Below are 18,217 nucleotides of genomic sequence, written 5' to 3'. Positions count from 1 at the left end.
AGTTGCTGTAGTAGCTGTTGTTGTTGTCTTTTTTGTACTTAAAATGTCCAGAATCTAGAACACAATCTTTTGATAGTATTTACTGAATGAATGATTAATGCTTTTTCCATGAACACCTATGGGGATGATATAAGACAATAAAGGGAAGACACAATAGCAGTGATGCATCTCCTGAGGGAGCCCTCTGGGTGAGGGCTCAAAATATCAAAATCAAATCTTTTCTCCTCTCCTCCCCCAAAACAATTTTTGCTGAAGTCTATGCAACTTTAATGTTTCCCCACTTGTCCTGCTGGCTTATTCTATAAGTATAAGCAACGGACGTGGAAATATTAGTCTTATGAGGAGTATGGAGAGGAACAGGACAGCAAATAGTGCTGAAAGCATCATTAGGCTGTGACAGGTACATAAATGTCTGCCTCTTTGACTGCCTTATTATTCAACTTTAAGTTCCTTGAGAACAAGGCTATCTCTGATCATTACTTTGTAGCCCTCATAGTCAAGTACAGAGGTTGTGTACCACGTAGGCACTTAATAAATAACTGGCTGATAAATATAGTTCCCTTTGAGACATTCCACCATGTGAAGCATTCACTCATTAATCCTCCTAGTAACTCTGAAGGCTGGTGGGAAAAATGATTCTCCTATTTGACAGGGAGTAAGAATCCAGAAGCAAAGAAATAAATTCTTTAACTAGGGTTTCAAGGGTGCTCCCCTGGTAGACTAGGGAAGGCAGAACCTGGAACTATGGACAGGTGATAATTGACCAAAGGTATGGAAACCCTGGCCTTCTGCTTTTTTCAGGGGACTGTTATTTTTATAACTTTCTTCCATTCAGAATTTCTCTACATCCCTCTTATTCTCATCCTCCTTCCTGTCTCTTTTTCTCTCTCCTTCCTCCTTTATCTCTGTCTTTCTGTATTTCCCTTCTACTGTCTCTGTCTCATCTCTTTTTCCTCACTTTTTCTCCTTCCTCCCTCACTTTTTCCCTGTTTCTCTCTCCTTTCTTCCTCTACACTTTTCCAACCCATCTCTAATCAGCACAAACTGTGTAGAAACAGATGCAAGGTATGTAAAATAAAAGTATTTTTCAGTTGTGCAACAAATCTGCACATTTTGGTAAGTCAAAGACATGATCACTGTTCAGGTGATCCACAAGAAATCATAGCAGTTTTCCAAAAGAAGTATGAGTGTTTGGGAAGGATGAGAAATATTATTTTGTACCAATCAGAAATAGGAGCAACGGGAACAGCTCAAGGACAACTGTCTTGACGACTTTCATTTCTGTTTTCCTATTCAGCTCAGTCCAATTAGCCATGGTTAATAATCCCAGTTACAAAAAGCCTTCCAGGACATATTTAGCACTCCAGGAAAGTGCATGTCCTTTCCTTACTTATCTCTCCTTCCCTGGCACCTACAGGGGGCCATACTGAAGGAGGTCAAAAGTTAGCCCTAGAATGAGTTGGAGAAACTTTTCATTTTAATGATAAACCCATTTTGAGACAATTCTGCCACCAATAGAAAATAGATGTATTTTCTGTGTGACTATGCAGTTCATTTCTAAAGGACCTTTAGATTTGGATATATTTGGAATGAAAGAACAGATAATCCAAGGACTTCTGATCCCACAGCAAGCTTTTTGCATGTTTATAGCAATATGTATATTTCAAAATTCAAAGTCACCTTCTCCTAGATCAAGCAATCCCCACTTCATTTTTCCACTTAAATTTTTTTTTTAATTGGAGTGCACACTCACTCAAAAGGATTCCCTGGGCATCAATTATGATTCTACATTTTAGCATTTATCTAAAGATGGACATTAATAGCTTTTAAAAACCTTTGAATGCATCAAGTTAAAATATATGCAAAACTCTTCTTTGTTCAGTGCTGACCTATGGATTCAAATGCTTATCTGGAACTAATACATGTTTAAAGAAGCCTGAGGGATAAACAATTCTAAATCTGGGCACTTAGGTCATCTGAACAAAATGGATTCAAGTCAAAATGATTAACAAATTGCAAAAGAAAGGATTTCTACATTTCAATGAGAGATTTACTGTACTTTTCTCTTGAACCCTCTTTCACTACCCCCTCCAAAATTAAACAAATACAGCATAAATATGCCAAGATATTCAAGGCTGAAAAATCACTCCAAGTCTGTGTGTGCTCATACACAAAGAACCCAACAAAATCTGTTTCACAATGAATAAAATCTAACTGGGAATGATAAATTGAGAGTCACTGTGGAAAATTCAGCCTGTAAGCAAAGAGTCAATGTGGTCAATTTGCCATAGAAAACATGGACCTAATGCTTTCCCAACACCTTGTAGGCAAATATCCCATTTCCTTCATTTAATAAAAATGAGAAACTTCCCTGGCTTTCTACTCCTTCCACCCAAGAAAGCTGTAGAAAAATTAACCCATTTGATAATGGCATTTTTTCTCAGTTGAGTCCATTTATGTCTACTTTATTATTCACATTTTTCTGAATCTTATTCATGAAAAGAATGATGAATTGATGTAAGCAACTTCACAATTTTATTTCCTAGTTCTTGTTAGGGGGAGGCTACATAGGTTCTTATGTAATGTAGTTTCATGAAGAAGGATAGAATAAAATTCATAGACAAAGTAAGGACAGGGATTTTCAAATGCTGCACCATGGGTGCTATCACAATTCACTGGTATATCTAAAAAGTCAAACTTCTATTTAAAACTGATATCAATATAGTAGTCAGAATTGGATAATTTAGATTTCATGGACTATTTCTATTTTTCATTGTACTTAATTCCATTATACCAAATATTTGCTTGAAATAAGTTGGTTCTTTGTTGAATCTTACAGACATTTTGGACATGCAGCAAATTTCACTGTGATTGAATATGTTATAGAGGGAGCACAAGAACACATGTCTGTAGACTATGACTACAAAGCAGTACAACTATATACGGCCTAATGAAACCAGTCTTATAATTTTACAGTTAATTTGATAATCAGTCAAAAAGCATTAAGTGTCTACTGTATACCAGGCACTGTGCTAAGGGGATACAAAGAAAGATAAAAGATAATCCTTGCTCTCAAGAAGCCCACAGTCTGATGGAAAAGACAACATGCAAATAACTATATACAAACAAGCAATAAATAGGATAAATTGGTGATAATCAGCAGAGGGAAGACATTAGAATTAAGAACACTGTGCAACAGCAATCTGTATCTATAAGACACATATTTAACTGGGTGTATGTGGCATTTTATCAAAAATTATATTTTAAAATGTTATGTTAAAATGTGTGAAGAAGTTAGAATAGGTTAAAACATTGCATACTCTATGTAAAATGTCAAAAATATATTAATATCTATTTGCATATGCCCTTATTTTAGTTATATTCTAGCAGAATGTTTTTGTAAGAATAACCCTACAAGAATACAACTTACAAAAAGAAACCTCAAAGTAAAGCAATTTCCATAAAGAGTAAAAAAAACAAATTACTTACCTGGATCTTCTATAGTTAAGTTCTTCGTTAACCATTGCACAATGTCTGACCCTGCAATAAAATGTAAACAAATGTGAAGATTTGTGCTTATTTCAAGAACTCAAAACTTTCAGACAATTGATGGTTAGTGATTTTTGTTGTTTTAGTTTGGCTTTTTAAAAAAATCAACAGTGGTGCCATTTATAGAACCAGAAAAACAAAGTGGAATGGATTTGGAGACGATGATAAATTTGGTTTTAATTCAGTTTTCTATTCTAAATCAGACCAACAAGCATTTATTAAATAACTACTTTGTGCAAGGCAATGTGCTAGTTTTCAGAATAATTCATTTTTTAAATAAGAGAGAAAATAGATGATAATTGCAGAACTATGACTATTAAGCATTATTGTGATCTTGGGAATAGAATTCTGTTGCAGAACTAGGTTCCATTCAAACTCCTGCCAGAGGCTTGGTCTGTGATCTTGTTCATATTTCTGACCTCATTTACTCTTCTGCACAACTGAAAAATAGCAAAAGTCACCAGTAATATACTTCAGACACATCTCAAATGATTAAAATAGCAGTGTTCATAAAATAATTCTAGGTTCTTTGATGAAAATAGTGCTACAGTAATATCCCACTAAGAACAACCCTAAATTTGGGTTCCATCTCTCTGGCCTGCCTCCAGAGACTCTCCCCATTAAATGTTTTTGTTCTCCACTTGGTTTGTTAAATATCACAGAGCCTTGTTAAGAACAGTAGAGACCAATTTACAAGGGCTATGTCTCTAACATTAAAAAATAAGGTATCTAATTGCTGCCCTTAACTACTTCTGCAACATAAAAAGAAAAAAGAAAAGGAAATTTTGAAACCTTGAGAGATTTTTTATTTAAACTTTTATCCAATTTCAGACTCAAAGTTAGTGCGGCAAAGTAGAAAGAATACTGCAGTTGAAGTCAAGAGGTCTCTGCTCTTTTACTTCGTGGAAATCACTTATCCTTTCTCTTCCTCATTTTCTTAATCTACAAAAAGAGGTTGTTCTTAATGTGTCTATGTTCTTTTCTAACACTACAGCACATTTTTCTATTAGCCAAAATTATTCTCCTTTTATATTCTCTACTCCTCAAGTCTCTTGAACAAGTAGAATCAAGGATTTGGATCCTTGGTCCCAAGCTCTAATCAATCATCATTTACTTTTATCACCTTGTACTAGGGCTCTGTTCCTCTGGGAAGATTAGTTACTCTTTCCTTCCCTTCTCCCTTTCCTTCTTCCCCTCCTTACCATCCCCCTGCCTCAGAAAAAAATGCTTGCACTCATCTGAGAATTTTCCTTTCGAACAAGATCATAAATTAGGTTAGAGGATATTCTTGGGAAGGGAAGAGTTTGCTTCTTTTCCTGTCTCAATTCCAAGAATTTTCTAGGACATGTAGGTGTTGCAGGGTCTGGAGTCAGAAGGACTTGAGGTCAAATCTGACCTCAGACATTTACTAATTGTGTGAACCTGGGCAAGTCACTTAACTTCTGCTCCCCTAATTATAAAATGGAGGCAATAGTGGTATCTAAATCACAGGGCTGTGAGGGGGAAATGAGATAATATTTGCGAAGCTCTTAGCACAGGGCATGGCACAAAGTAGGCACTTAATCAATGCTTATTCCCTTTCTCCCCCCCTCTTTCCTCTGTATCTTTTGATTCTTGTTCTGAATCCAGATGTAATCTCACCCCAACAACCTCCTTTTCAACTTGCTACCAAGTAAAGCAGTGGTTTCTCTGTTGGCTTGATAGCACCACCTCTGAACAGATTCACACAATTCTGCCTGACCCTATGATGGTCCCCAGTCTCTGTATTGATCAGTTTTAAGTTTTTATTGTATGAATATTTGCTGCTCATGAAAAATCTCCTATTTGTAACACTATTGCGATAGAAGTAACTTTTGCCTGCATCATTATTTTACCTTAAGTTGTATTTTTGAAGACGTTATTATTGCCATTAAATGGAATATAGCTGTGTCTTAATTTCAAAGGAAACTATATATTTTTTTTAAATTTGGCAATCATTTCCTAAATACTATGAAAAATTTAATATCCCATATTGAGTTTAATCTTCAGGAGCTTTAAATAAAGCTTTCCATGTGGTTGATCAGCCAATTTTATCTTTACAAGACTGCTCCTTTTAAAGCTGTCTCTGATTCAAATGCAATTGAGAAGATGGATTTATCCAGACCCTGAAGGAAGTTTTAATGTAACCAGCCAAGAGACTTCAAAACTCCATCTCTGTAGGAAGGTAGTGAAATCACACACAAAAGCACAATTATTATAAAGCGTGTTCAGCCGTATGCCTCCAATTACCCTGTATAGGCATCTGTACTTCCTGAGGCATGATGTAGCCTTTTTAAAAACATATTTTAAATATTTGGAGCTCTGCTTTTCAAATAAATGGGTAGTCATGCCTGACCCATGTAGGATTCCATGTGCCCAAATACTGTCCCAACTTTTTCCTCATCTGAAAAAAAAGACCCATTTTAGGCTAAGAGATTCTTTAGGGACTTTTTGTAGGCAGCCATGGAAATTCTCCATGCAGATGGAAAGATCCAAACACTGGTGCCAGGACTATAAATATTTCACATTGTGAAACATGCTAACAAATGGCCTCTGGAGAATGAAGGAGGGTTTTTTTTATATCAATAAACACCAAAAGTGAAATTTTCAAAAGGTATTTTTTTTAATATGGAGGACAGAAACTTTTCACACTATGCTTTTAGTTATTTCTGACAATTGTTCATCCTCAATTGAGTTTTAAAAGAGACAGTTTAAAATTACATGCCCTTTTATAGGATTTGATATTAGAAATACACATCTGGTTATTCTATGATAACATCAATATATTTCAGGTTGTTTCAGAGGAAAATCCTATACAATTAATTGGCACACAGTACATTATTCTTTCATTGCCAAAGACTTTCTGTTATTTCACCCATTTTGCAACAGGGATTCAGTGCAAAAAGTTTGAGAGTAGTATGTGTGCATATTTGTGTATTTGTGTGTGTGTGTGTGTGTGTGTGGACTACAAGATCAAAATAGATCAACAATGTGATATAACATCCCCCCCCCCAAAAAAAAGCCAAGGTAGTCTTGTGATGAATGTGATACTTAACTAATACTGTTCTCTCCAAGGTTACTATATTCTATTTGTTAGATCTGATGTCTTTTGCTTTGTCTTCATTCTTCCTGACATCTTTCTAGTGACAGAGCACCCTATTCTCCTGTATACTCTGTCCTCCTTAGGTTTGCATAGCCCTGTTCTCTCTTCATTCTCCTATCTGTCCTTTCCTCAATCTCCTTCAAATCTATATACTAATCCTTAATTTTGTCTCCTCTACCCCCAAGGCTATGTCAGTGGTCCATTTCTCCTCTCTCTTGGTGATCTCATCATCTCCTATGGTTTCAATTACCTCTGTACAGATGACACCTGCATATATTTATTAAGGGCAGGTCTCTCTCTTAAATTTCAGTCCCACTTCACTAACTCCCTATTTAACATCCCCAAATAGATATCCCACAGGCATCTCAAACTCAGTAGGTACAAAATAAAACTTATTACCTTCTCTCATAAATACTCTCTTCTTCCAAACTTTCCTATTTCTTTTCAAGGCACACATTTTTCACTCAGTCACCCAGGTTCATGACCTTGAAGTCACCTTTAATTTTCCCTCTACCTCAATGCTTATTTCCAATCAGTTGCTGTTTTATTGATTTGAGTTCCATATCTCACTATTGTCCCCTATCTCCAACTCAGATGGTTATCAACTTAATTAAGCCCTCATAACCTACTTAGGCAACTAGATGGACCTGGATTCCAGAAGACCTCAGTACCAATTCTGCCTCACAAACTTACTAATTGTATAACTTTAGGCAAGTCACAGAAACACCATCTGTCTCAGTTTTCTAATCTGCATAGTGGGAGTAATAATACCACTTACTTCCTAGGAGTGTTATCAGTATAAAATGAAATAATATTTTTAAAGCATTTTATAAGTTACAGTTATCATCCTCATCTTCATTCTCATCATTACCTCTAACCTGGAGAATTGCATAACCAGATTTTAATATCTCCCCCTTCTAATCTACCCTCATACCAAGTTCCAAAATAATTTTCCTATAGCACAAGCCTAACCATGATACTCACTTTCTTCAAACCTCCAATTGCTATTTATCACCTCTAGGATGAAATAGAAATTTCTCAATTTGACATTTCAAGTGCCTCACAATCTAGTTCTATCCCCTGCCCTTGTAGACTTATTTCACACTGCTTTCCTTTGTTCATTCTCCATTCCAACCAAACTGCTCTCCTTGTTATTTCTTGACCTCCACATCTCATATTCCTTTTCCCTATCCTTGCACATGGGCTGTTACCAGTTCCCAAAATGCACTTTTCTTTACCTCAGCCCCTCAGAATTCCTAGCCCCCTTTAAGACTTGACTTATGGGTCACTTTCTAAAGGAAACCTCGTCTAATCTATTATCACATATATACTTATTTGCTTACATGATATCTTCCCATTAGAATGAAAATTTCTCAAGGGACCATTTTTTTTTTCATTCTGTCTTGGTATTCCCAGTGCCTAGCACAGTGCTTTTGATGTGGTAGGTGTTTTAAAAATGTTAATTGAATAGGATTGTTTGAAAGTATTCTGGCCTAGAGAAATGTCCCTATAGCAGGGGTCTGCAGGAGTCAGTTTGAAGGGTCTGTGAGAGCAGATCTTTATTTTTTGGTGTGACCATTTACACCTCAAAAATTGGCAAATGCTACAAATAAGGTTGTAATTTATGATTTTGCTGATCATCTAAATTGAATAAAGTGATGGGAAAATATGAATAACGTAGATTAAGTTTAAAAGTGTGTATTGCGTACATTTTTATAGAGCCTACTATAATCTCAGAGGGAATGCATAAGCATTAAGGGGAATTTGGAAATACTTCCTGCATAAGGTAGAGCAGTGTGAGGTGTAAAATGGATAATTTCAATTACATTAAATTTTAAAGGTTTTCATACGAATAAAACACATAGCCAAGATTAAAAGGAATTTTAGTGAAACTTGACAGGAACCAGGGAAACCAATAGGCTGAGGTGAGGGAGAAAAGCACTCCAGGAATGGGGGATAATCAGCAATAAAGGGACTGAACCAGGAGATGCAATGTCTCATTCAAGAAACTGCAAGAAGGCCAGTTCGCCAGATCATAGAGTACGATATGTATGTAGGCAAGAGTAAAGTATAGGAAAGGTAGGAAAGAGCCAAGTTATGAATGGTTTTAAAAGCCAGAGGATTTTACATTTGATCCTAGAGGCATTAAGAAGTCACTGGAGGGGGGAAGAGTCAAGATGGCCGAGTAGAAGCACGACCTACCCTCTGCTCTGGCTTCCACCTTCCCCAATACATGTAAAAAGGGGACTCTAAACAAACTTTGGAGCTGCAGAACCCACAAAATGACACAGAGAAGCTAACCTCCCGCTGAGGACAGCCCAGCAGGCCAGCAGGAATTGGCCAGCGGAGTGCTCTGGGAGCTGAGCCCAGCCCCACGCCAAGGCTTTAGCACCAAGGCAGGCCTGACAAGCCACTGGCAGGAGGGACCCCAGATCAGCAGCAGCTGTGGCTGTTTCCAGAATTATCAACACATAGATGCAAAGGACAAAGTGAGAGGTCAGTGAAGTCTGGACTTTGGGACCCAGTAAGTGGGAGTACGTGGTTTTTGCCCCCGGGGAGAGAAGCCTCTGAGACCCAGGCACAGCCAGCCAGCACCACATGGTGGCTTCACCTCCTGGCCTGCAGAGTGTAGGGAGAGGAAGAACCAGTCTGAGGGGTAATCGCTCTTGCTTTAACCTGCTTGGATCTGGATTGCAGTCTAGAGTGGAGGTCCTAGGGTGTGTATCCAGCTTGGCAGAGCATGTGGAGACCTCAAAGAGGGCACCCATCTAATACCTCTGGCAGCTGAGAAAATCCCAGCACTTGGGACGAAAGCTCCCCTGTCTGGTGGCAAAGTCCTACTGTAGCAAAAAGCCCAAAAGTCAAGTAATTGAGTGGCAAAATGAGCAGGCCAAGGAAACAAAGCAGACAGAAGATTGCAACATTACACTCCCATTTTGGGGACAAAAAGGAGCAAAGCATGGAACAGGAGGAAGAAAGTGAAGTCAGAACTCCTGCACCAAAAGCTTCAAAAGAAAATACAAGCTGGTTACTGGCCATAGAGAACCTTAAGAAGTGGATAAGAGAAGTGGAGGAAAAATTGGGAAGAGAAATGAGAACAATGCAAGACAATTATGAAATGAGAGTCAACAGCCTGACTGAGGAAAATCATACTTTAAAAAATAGACTAACTCAAATGGCAAAAGAGGCTCAAAAAAGCAATGAGGAGAAGAATGCCTTAAAAACCTGAATTTGCCAGATGGAAAAAGAATCTCAAAAGCTCAATGAGGAGAATCATTGCTTCAGATTTAAAAATTATTGGACTGCCTGAAAGCCATGATCAAAGTAAGAACAATCCTCAGAAGCTCTTTGACTCAATTTTAAGTTTTGTAAAGCACTTCCCTCATTAAGAGCCTGAATATAAAAACTGTACAGTAGAGAATAAAAGAAAATATAGACAGAAGCATAGAAAGTGACTTTGAAAATGATGAGTAGTACTTAGATAGTTTTTCAAAGAAAAGAAACATTCTGAAATGTAAATCGATGGTTTTATAGAGAATCCTATTTTAGGTGGTGCTGTCTATATGGAAACGTTCTCTCTTTACATCTTTATGTATTTAAGCTCAAAATGAATTTTAAATTTTTTTTTAAAAGAGAAAGAAAAAAATCCCGGAGAATAGGTAGTATGAGTTTTATTTGCTAATAAAGAAATTATCTCATAGAAAATAAAAAAAGAAGTCACTGGAGTTTATTGAGGGGATGACATTGTCAGACCAGCACTTTAGTGCATAATGATATAGCTGTATCATTAAGTGTCTACTATGTTCCAAAGGTAAAAAAAAAAAAAACCTAGCATTTTGCCAAAAATCTTCATATACAAATACTTAAAACTAGGAAATATTTTATAGTTTGATATACCATGTTTCAAAGTATCCTAATAATCTATGGTGAGATTTCTCCCACTATCCAGCCTGTCAATACAGAACTGAGCAAAACACTCCAGACTTGATCTGACTAGGGGAGAGCCCACAGGGCTGGTTATACTCTTTGTTCTGGATACTAATTCTTTTAAAGCAACCTTATGATCTCCTTCTATTTTTTGATAACCACATCACATTTTTGGCTCATAGTGGCTTTGAAAGGAATGAAACCTCTCTATTATACATGAAAATAAACTCATCCCTTATTATAAATATCTTGCTTTATACAAAAGTTGTCAGCATGAAAAATCGCTTCAAATTGGAGCTTTTGTAAACTGAACCATATTCTAAATGAATTATAGGTCTCATTTAAAGGAATCCTATTCTGTGTATTTTTGTAATATGGAGATGGCTTCTCTAAAATGAATGCTACCATTCTCAAACATTTATTTATTTTTTTATATATTTTCAAATCTGAAATTCTTAGAGCAGTATATAAAGATATCTTACCTATTTGGTATTCACTAGAGTTCCAAAACAGAGCACCTAAGTAGTGTAATGAACAGAGTACCAGGCCTGGAGTCAGGAAATACCTGAGTTCAAATCCAGCCTCAGAAACTTACTAGTTGTATGAATCTGGGCAAGTCACTTAACCCTTTTTTTGCTTCAGTTTCCTCATCTGTAAAATGAGCTGGAAGAAGGAAATGACAAACCACTCCAGTATCTTCTCCAAGAAAATCTCAAGTGAAGTCACAAAGAGTTGGATACAAGTGAAACGACTGAACAACAACAACAAAGAACTCAGAAAACATGAAGTACTTTTTCATATTACCAACACAATACAGAAAGTAAGAAATACAGTAGAGTAACTTCCAATAACATGCTACATCTGTGAACTCCTAGGGGGAAAGCCACAGCCAACAAATCAACCAGGAGGGCTTTAAACAGAGGTAAGATGATTTTTTCCCCTAAATACAATTCATCTAAGAGAAAGGAAACCTGAGTAGTATGTCTAGGTAAACAGTGGAGTGCATGACTAATTAGATCTTTCACTTTATAAATTATTGTTCTAGTTTTCTCTGACTATAGACTAAATGTAGAGTATCAAACAATACCAAGCTCTATAAATAGTGGTAAATTACAAATAAAAAAGAGAGGAATTGGAGTGTATTGTTTGGAAGGAACCATCTGCAGTAATGGTCAATAGTGCCATTTTTTGATTGCAAAGGAGGATGATGAGTATAGACAAAGATATCCATCTCCCTCCCCAAATCTGGGAAAACACATTACTATATAAAGAATATAGAATAATGATGAGCCTGTCCTCCTTAGTTATTTTGGAATAGTTACTTAATCCATGGTAGAAGGGTAATTTTAACTCAATTCACTTTTTGGTATATAAGGAATGCAAATCACAGGATACATTTATCTAATGGGTCTTGTAAAAGGGAGCCAGGGAGTACATCTGTGATTCTACTTCTATCTCTTCAAAGCTCATAAAAGTTTATTCAAAGCTTCAGCAATCGCAAAACATAAGAGCAAACAGTGCAATGTCAGGTGATCAGAATAAAAGGAATTTAACATACCCAGTGAAATGTTCCATGCCTTCACCTATCTCCAGAGATCAATATGAGTAATACAACTAAGGAACCACTTGTAAATTCAACAAAGTGTTGTACAATGTATTTAGTTATTTCCTTTCAATTTCTAAAAGTGTGCACCCTCTTATATATATATATATATATATATATATATATATATATATATATATGTCTACATTATTGTTGTTGTTATTTTGGTGTGGACATGTACTTTCAATGATGTGGGGAACTGCAACCAGCAACAAGGATCAACAACTCACCTACAATCTTAGAGAGATACCTAGGAGACTTGAGAAGTCAAATGATTTGTCCATGATCACACCACTAATATATTTCCAAAGGAAGACTCAACCTATGTCACCCTGACTCAAATTTGCCTTTTTTTTACACTCAACATGCTGCCTTTGTCCACTCACATATTCTCATCAATATTGGTTATCCCAAAAGACTTAGTTTATTATTAATGTACTAAGGCTTAAAATTCCACTAAGACTTTTGATATCCCTGTTATGTCCTTTCTAATTGGACAAAAGTAATAGCTTGTATTCCTTTTATGGAATGTGATGTCTTTTATCCCTACACATGAAGAGGATCCTACCAACCCAATGTCATCAGATTGCATACTTGAAGATCCTTGTGAAATATATTTTTGTGATATAGATAATAAGAATTTAATTTATGAATGAAAGGACCTCCTAGGCAATTCCACTAGTTTCCCACTGAATTTTATGTTAGATTTCTGGGATGAAATATGTTAAATATTTAGACATACTGAATATTAAATTTACTATCCTTGTTGCCAGAAAAAAAGTCCAAGATCAAAGAAACTTTGAATGCTATAGCTCTTGGTTATCTCCCACTGCTTCTACAGTATAAGCTAGCAGTAACTTTAGGGCTTTTATTGCTGCTTCATCAAACTATTACCTGCTTTAAAATTATCACACAAAATGATAAAGCCTTTAATTCACCTGGACTAGAGGCTCTCAGTAAAATGATCAGCATAGTCATTCAAATTATGTTATGGTAGTTTTTTCAAAAATGAAATTGCACTTACATGGCAAACATTGTTTTCTTTGCTTTATCTAGAATCCTTCCCATCTTGATCAATGAAATCACCACAGAGCAAAATGAAGATACATACTTTTCCTGGTATCTGTTCTTTTAGGTACCTTACACTTAAGTCATTTCTATTTTACCACACTTGTAATACTTAACATATCCTTTTTCCAGGTCTAATAATAATTATGTGTACCATCCAATTCCTTTTTAACATGTGCACGTGCTCAAGTGATTATATAATAAATGGTGCTTTCCTGGAATTCAAGCCCTTTAAATTATATAGTTCTTACCAAGTCATGCTTCTGGAAGGAGAAACCTGTTATCAAGTCACAGATCTTCATTCATTGCTACACAATATTCAATTTCAGTGGCAGTCTAAGCTTCATTTTCCTACACAGTAAGAGTTCAAACATTTTACCATCTTCATGAAAGAGCTATATAAATAAGTAATTTTTGAATCAGGTTATTTTTCTAACATTTTCAAAGCTAAAATATTGAAGCTGATCCTTGCATTTCAATGAACCTCTTTTGAAGACATTACTTGTCTGTTTTCTTATTTTATGACATAATACAATATAATCAAGTTATATCATGCAACTTACTGCAGATACTTAGACCTATCAACGAGTCTGATAGTTGTCCTCCACTTAAGCCTTCTTCTAGAACCTCATTATTTCATGGAGGTGATTATGTCTTTGGAAAAGCAATGCCAATGGAACAGAAAACTGGCAGGTCAGATCATATCAGGAAGATTTACCAAAGGACTGTCTGCCTGTTATCTGAAAGTCAGCTTAGCTAAATGTAGAGAGTCTCATCACCAGAGGATAGGTCAGCTGTTCATGAATTGTTATGCAAACAACTGATGGAGATAGTCTACTATGGCAAAGATAGGCTACAATTTATAGAGTTGAAAGAAGAACCTGGATTTTAATCCTGGCTCTGATGCTTATTATCAGTGTGACCATAGGTAACGCTTAATATCTCTTTACCACAGATTCCTCATCTTTAAAATAGAGACAATAATAAAGTAGCCTGCAATACAATGTAATGGAATGTTACCGCACAATAAAAATGATTAATAAGACTACAGGGAGGCAAGAGAAGACTTAAATGAACAAAATACAGATTGAAATGATCTGATCTTTGGCAGGGGGTGTGGGGAGATATACACAATGTGTACAAGAATATAAGGGAAAAAAGAACAAAAAGAGAAAAAGAGAACTACACAGTGGTCTGTAGGGTGCTGCCACTGCTAGAATCTTATACTTCCAACATTCATTAGATTTGTGACCACAAGAAACTCACCTTGCTGAACATCAGTTTCCTCATCTATAGAAACAGAGATAAAAGTCACCCTTGCCTTAAAAGGTTGGTATGAGGATGGACCAAATGAAATCAAATTTACGAAATAGTTTGCAATAAAGTAATAAAGACACACCTACCTAAAAGAATTAATTGGTAATTTATGTTTGTATTTTAAGGAATCTAATCAATCATATGATCTTAATTTGATGGATTGCTGCTTTAGTTTCACAATCCTTTATGTGTTCCTAAAATAATGTGAATTAATGTTACCATTTCTATTACATTTTACATTTATGAAAGAGAACTGAAAAATAAAATAGTTGGGCCTTTATAGGAAATGGGATTTGAGTATATATGTATTATAGGAATGTAAATTTTTAAGATCTTCCCTTTCCATAGGTTAAATGCACCTGGAGCCTGTGGTGGGAGGCTTGTTTTTCAGGAACTCCCAGACCTTGGTGCTTTGTGATTGGGCAGTGGATCAAGAGGGCTGTTATATTCTCTGACCCAGGAGAAGGCTATATAATTGCTGATGTGAGACTATGTTTTGGGGCTCACTTTGAGAAGTGTTGTGTGATTTGACCAGATGAGATTCTGGGCAGCCATTGAGAGCCCCCTGGTTTTGAAAAACCCAGATGTTGATGCTTTTCTCTCTGGTAACTGTGATTAGGTATGGATGTATATAATGGTTGGACAGTTTGGAAGCCTGTCTGCTGAAATGTTTCTCTGTCTTGTAACTTCTGTTTGTAACCTCTGTGTACTCTGAAGTTCGGGATGCCGACCTTTTTCCCCTGAACTAGGTAAATGATGTATTTGATTGATAAAAGCAAGATTGTTAACCCATTTTGAGTTGTTTTCCTTTAGAAAAGAATATCTAAGAACCTGTGTTGGCAGTCACCTTGGGGACACTGGGGTGCTTGCTGCTACAACATGAAATTTGATAGATTAAAAATCCTATAACTCAAGGTATTTTAAATTTTCCTTCAAAAATGCTCACTATTATTCAAGATTATTGAGATTCAGACCCGTTCTTTTCCTACATTTTTTCCATCTTTCTCCTTTACTTTATTTTTCTTTCTAAAGAGAAATATTAAAACCATTTTGTTTTTTGTTTACCAAACATACTTTTATTTGAACTAACTGTCAGTCATTATACAGATGAAACTCCTTCCCTCACTCAAGTAATGGCACCAAACCCATTGCACTCTAATTTTTTTTTGCCTTTTTTGGAGGGCAATTGGGGTTAAGTAACTTGCCCAAGTTTACACGGCTGGTTTTGTGTGTGTGTGTGTGTGTGTGTGTGTGTGTGTGTGTGTGTGTGTGTGTGTGTGTCGGTGTTAAGTGTCTAAGGCTGGAACTGAACTCTAAAAGAACCTTTATTTACATCAGTGCTGAGGAAAAAGGAGGGAAAGTGGTAGAGTTATGGCTCTGACAATTAAAAAAATTAAGGCAGATGATATAAAATATCACTTTGAGATTATAGTAATTTACATATAAGCAATAGCGTGAAGTCTCCCTTCCCCTTCCTATTAGAAATTAAGTCCTTTTCAGAGTAGGGAAGCCCTCATGAGGGAAAATAAGTACTTTTTACTAATCATTATATAATATTGGGAATTATTTTTAATTTTTTAAATGTGCAATTAAAAGTCCTGGAAACATACCTTAAGAGTTCAGGGATGTTATCTGTCTGTTTTTGGATAGACTGCCCATCACCTTACCCACTCCAGTTTTTAAATCCTTCATAAAGCTTTCCTCCTACTCCTCAAATAAAATCACAACAATCTCATGACATTGGGGACAATCATCATATAGCATAATTTAATAACCACTGCCACCACAAATGAAAGCAGCTATAGGTGGCTCACTGGATAGAGCACTGAATCTGGAGTTAGGAAGACCTGAATTCAAATCTGGTCTCAGACACTAGCTATGTGACCCTGGGCAAGTCACTTAACCTCTATTTGTCTTAATCCACTGATGAAGGAAATGGCAAGTCACTCCAGTATCTTTGCCAAAAAAAAAAACCCTGTGGACAGTATGGTCTAGGGATCCTAAAAAGTCAAACAGGACTAAACAACAACAAACCACCACCACCACCATTTTTTTGTCATGGACCTTTTTTTTCAAACAAGTACAATCTATGGACTTCTCAGAATAAAGTTTTTAAATGCATAAAATAAAATACATAGTATTACAATAGATTTTTTTTCTTGGCCCTTATCCATCATCACACTATGATATACAGAGTGCCCAGCAATTGAGGGGAAAACACTCGATGGGTCATCATTTCCTATAAAGTTAGATTTGTACATTTTAGAGCTGTTGTAAAAAATGAGGGCAGCCATTCATTGGGAAATGGCTAAACACATGGAGACATGCAATGTAATGGAATATTGCTGCACAATAAGAAATGATTAATAAAAATACAGGAAGGCAAGAGAAAACTTTTATATGAACAAAATACAGACTGATATAACCCAATTTAGGAGGGAAAATACATATGAGTATGACGATGTAAAGGAAAAAGAACAACAAAAATTTCAAAAGAGCACTGTATAGTGACAATGGCCAAGTCTGACCCCAAAGATAATACATGAAAATATATCTCCTTCTTTGCAGAAGTAAGGCACTGGAAAGTAAAACACTGTCAGACTTGATTGATGAGTGGTTTAGTTTTCTTGAATTGTGTTTTCCCATCTTCAACTCTTTATTTTATGGGATATCTCACTGGGTGAAGAAGGGAGGGATATGTTAGAAAATGAAGCAATGTTTAAAAAAATCACTATATTTTTAAAAAGAACAAAGTTAAAAAAATCAAAGATGGCAACAATATTATCATCCATGGCAACTGGAAAGTGCCAAATTTAAACTCTTAGAGAGGAAGTGATATTTCACCTGCAACCAGAGAGAATGCACTGTGTGCTGGGGTGATGAAGTCACAGCTTTTTCCAAACCAGAAGTTCTCTTTCATTCTGGGATAAATGACTAATCTGCTGATGTAGCAAGGGAGCTTAAAGTCAAAAGCAGAAGGCATAGGATTAAGTTAAGAATATTTACAGCCCTGTCACTTTTCACAGGTCTTAAGCCTGGCTAGGTTCTTTAATGCATCACACTTTAAATCCTTCTCTATTGAGCAGATGTTAGGAGAAGAGAAAAAAAATATTTGGGAATCAGGGGTATTCTATCACACAAACTCATCACAGAGTCACCTCTTTAGTAGGTCAATGCATACAAGGATTTTAAATAGCTAAATGGCTGGATCAAATGAATGTGTGTCCGGAGGGGAAGACTCATGAGACAACAGAGCAATAAACCAACAATGTCCAGAAAGGAAACAGCCAGCAAGATCTCACTCTTTGTAGCTATGCTGCTATGCAGATATAATAATAACAGTCAGGATTTATATAGCTCATAATCAATCCTAACGACCACTCTTTAAGGTGGGTGTTATTATTATCCTCATTTTACAGATGAGATCTGAAGCTGAGGAGACAAAGTGCCTTGCCCAAGGCCACTCAATTAGTGAGAGTCTGAACATAGAACATGACGCCCATGTTCTACCCACTACATTACCTGTCTCCTTTTCTTTTTCTCCAAGCACTGAATGGTTCTCAGAAAGAGGTTTTATGGGGTCTAATCTCCAGTCACTAATAGTAACAAACCTAATTTTCCAGTATTTATGA

At 36.2% G+C, this 18,217-nt stretch overlaps 1 protein-coding gene across 2 annotated transcripts in view; it reads right to left on the bottom strand.

Annotated features, from left to right (window-relative positions):
* The window catches only part of RGS7 (regulator of G protein signaling 7), a 690,838-nt gene that overhangs the window by 235,994 nt on the left and 436,627 nt on the right, over positions 1-18,217 (bottom strand). For both annotated transcript variants that reach the window (XM_069064480.1, XM_069064481.1), the window contains exon 4: positions 3,490-3,540. In XM_069064480.1, the coding sequence (XP_068920581.1) occupies positions 3,490-3,540 (51 nt within the window). The remainder of the gene's footprint in view (positions 1-3,489; positions 3,541-18,217) is intronic.

The sequence above is a fragment of the Petaurus breviceps genome, unplaced genomic scaffold (assembly GCF_028583685.1).
Source record: "Petaurus breviceps papuanus isolate PSGF00001 unplaced genomic scaffold, PetGlider_PUasm1.0 90633, whole genome shotgun sequence".
Taxonomy (NCBI): Eukaryota; Metazoa; Chordata; class Mammalia; order Diprotodontia; family Petauridae; genus Petaurus; species Petaurus breviceps.
This window is presented reverse-complemented; position numbering and strand designations above follow the sequence as displayed.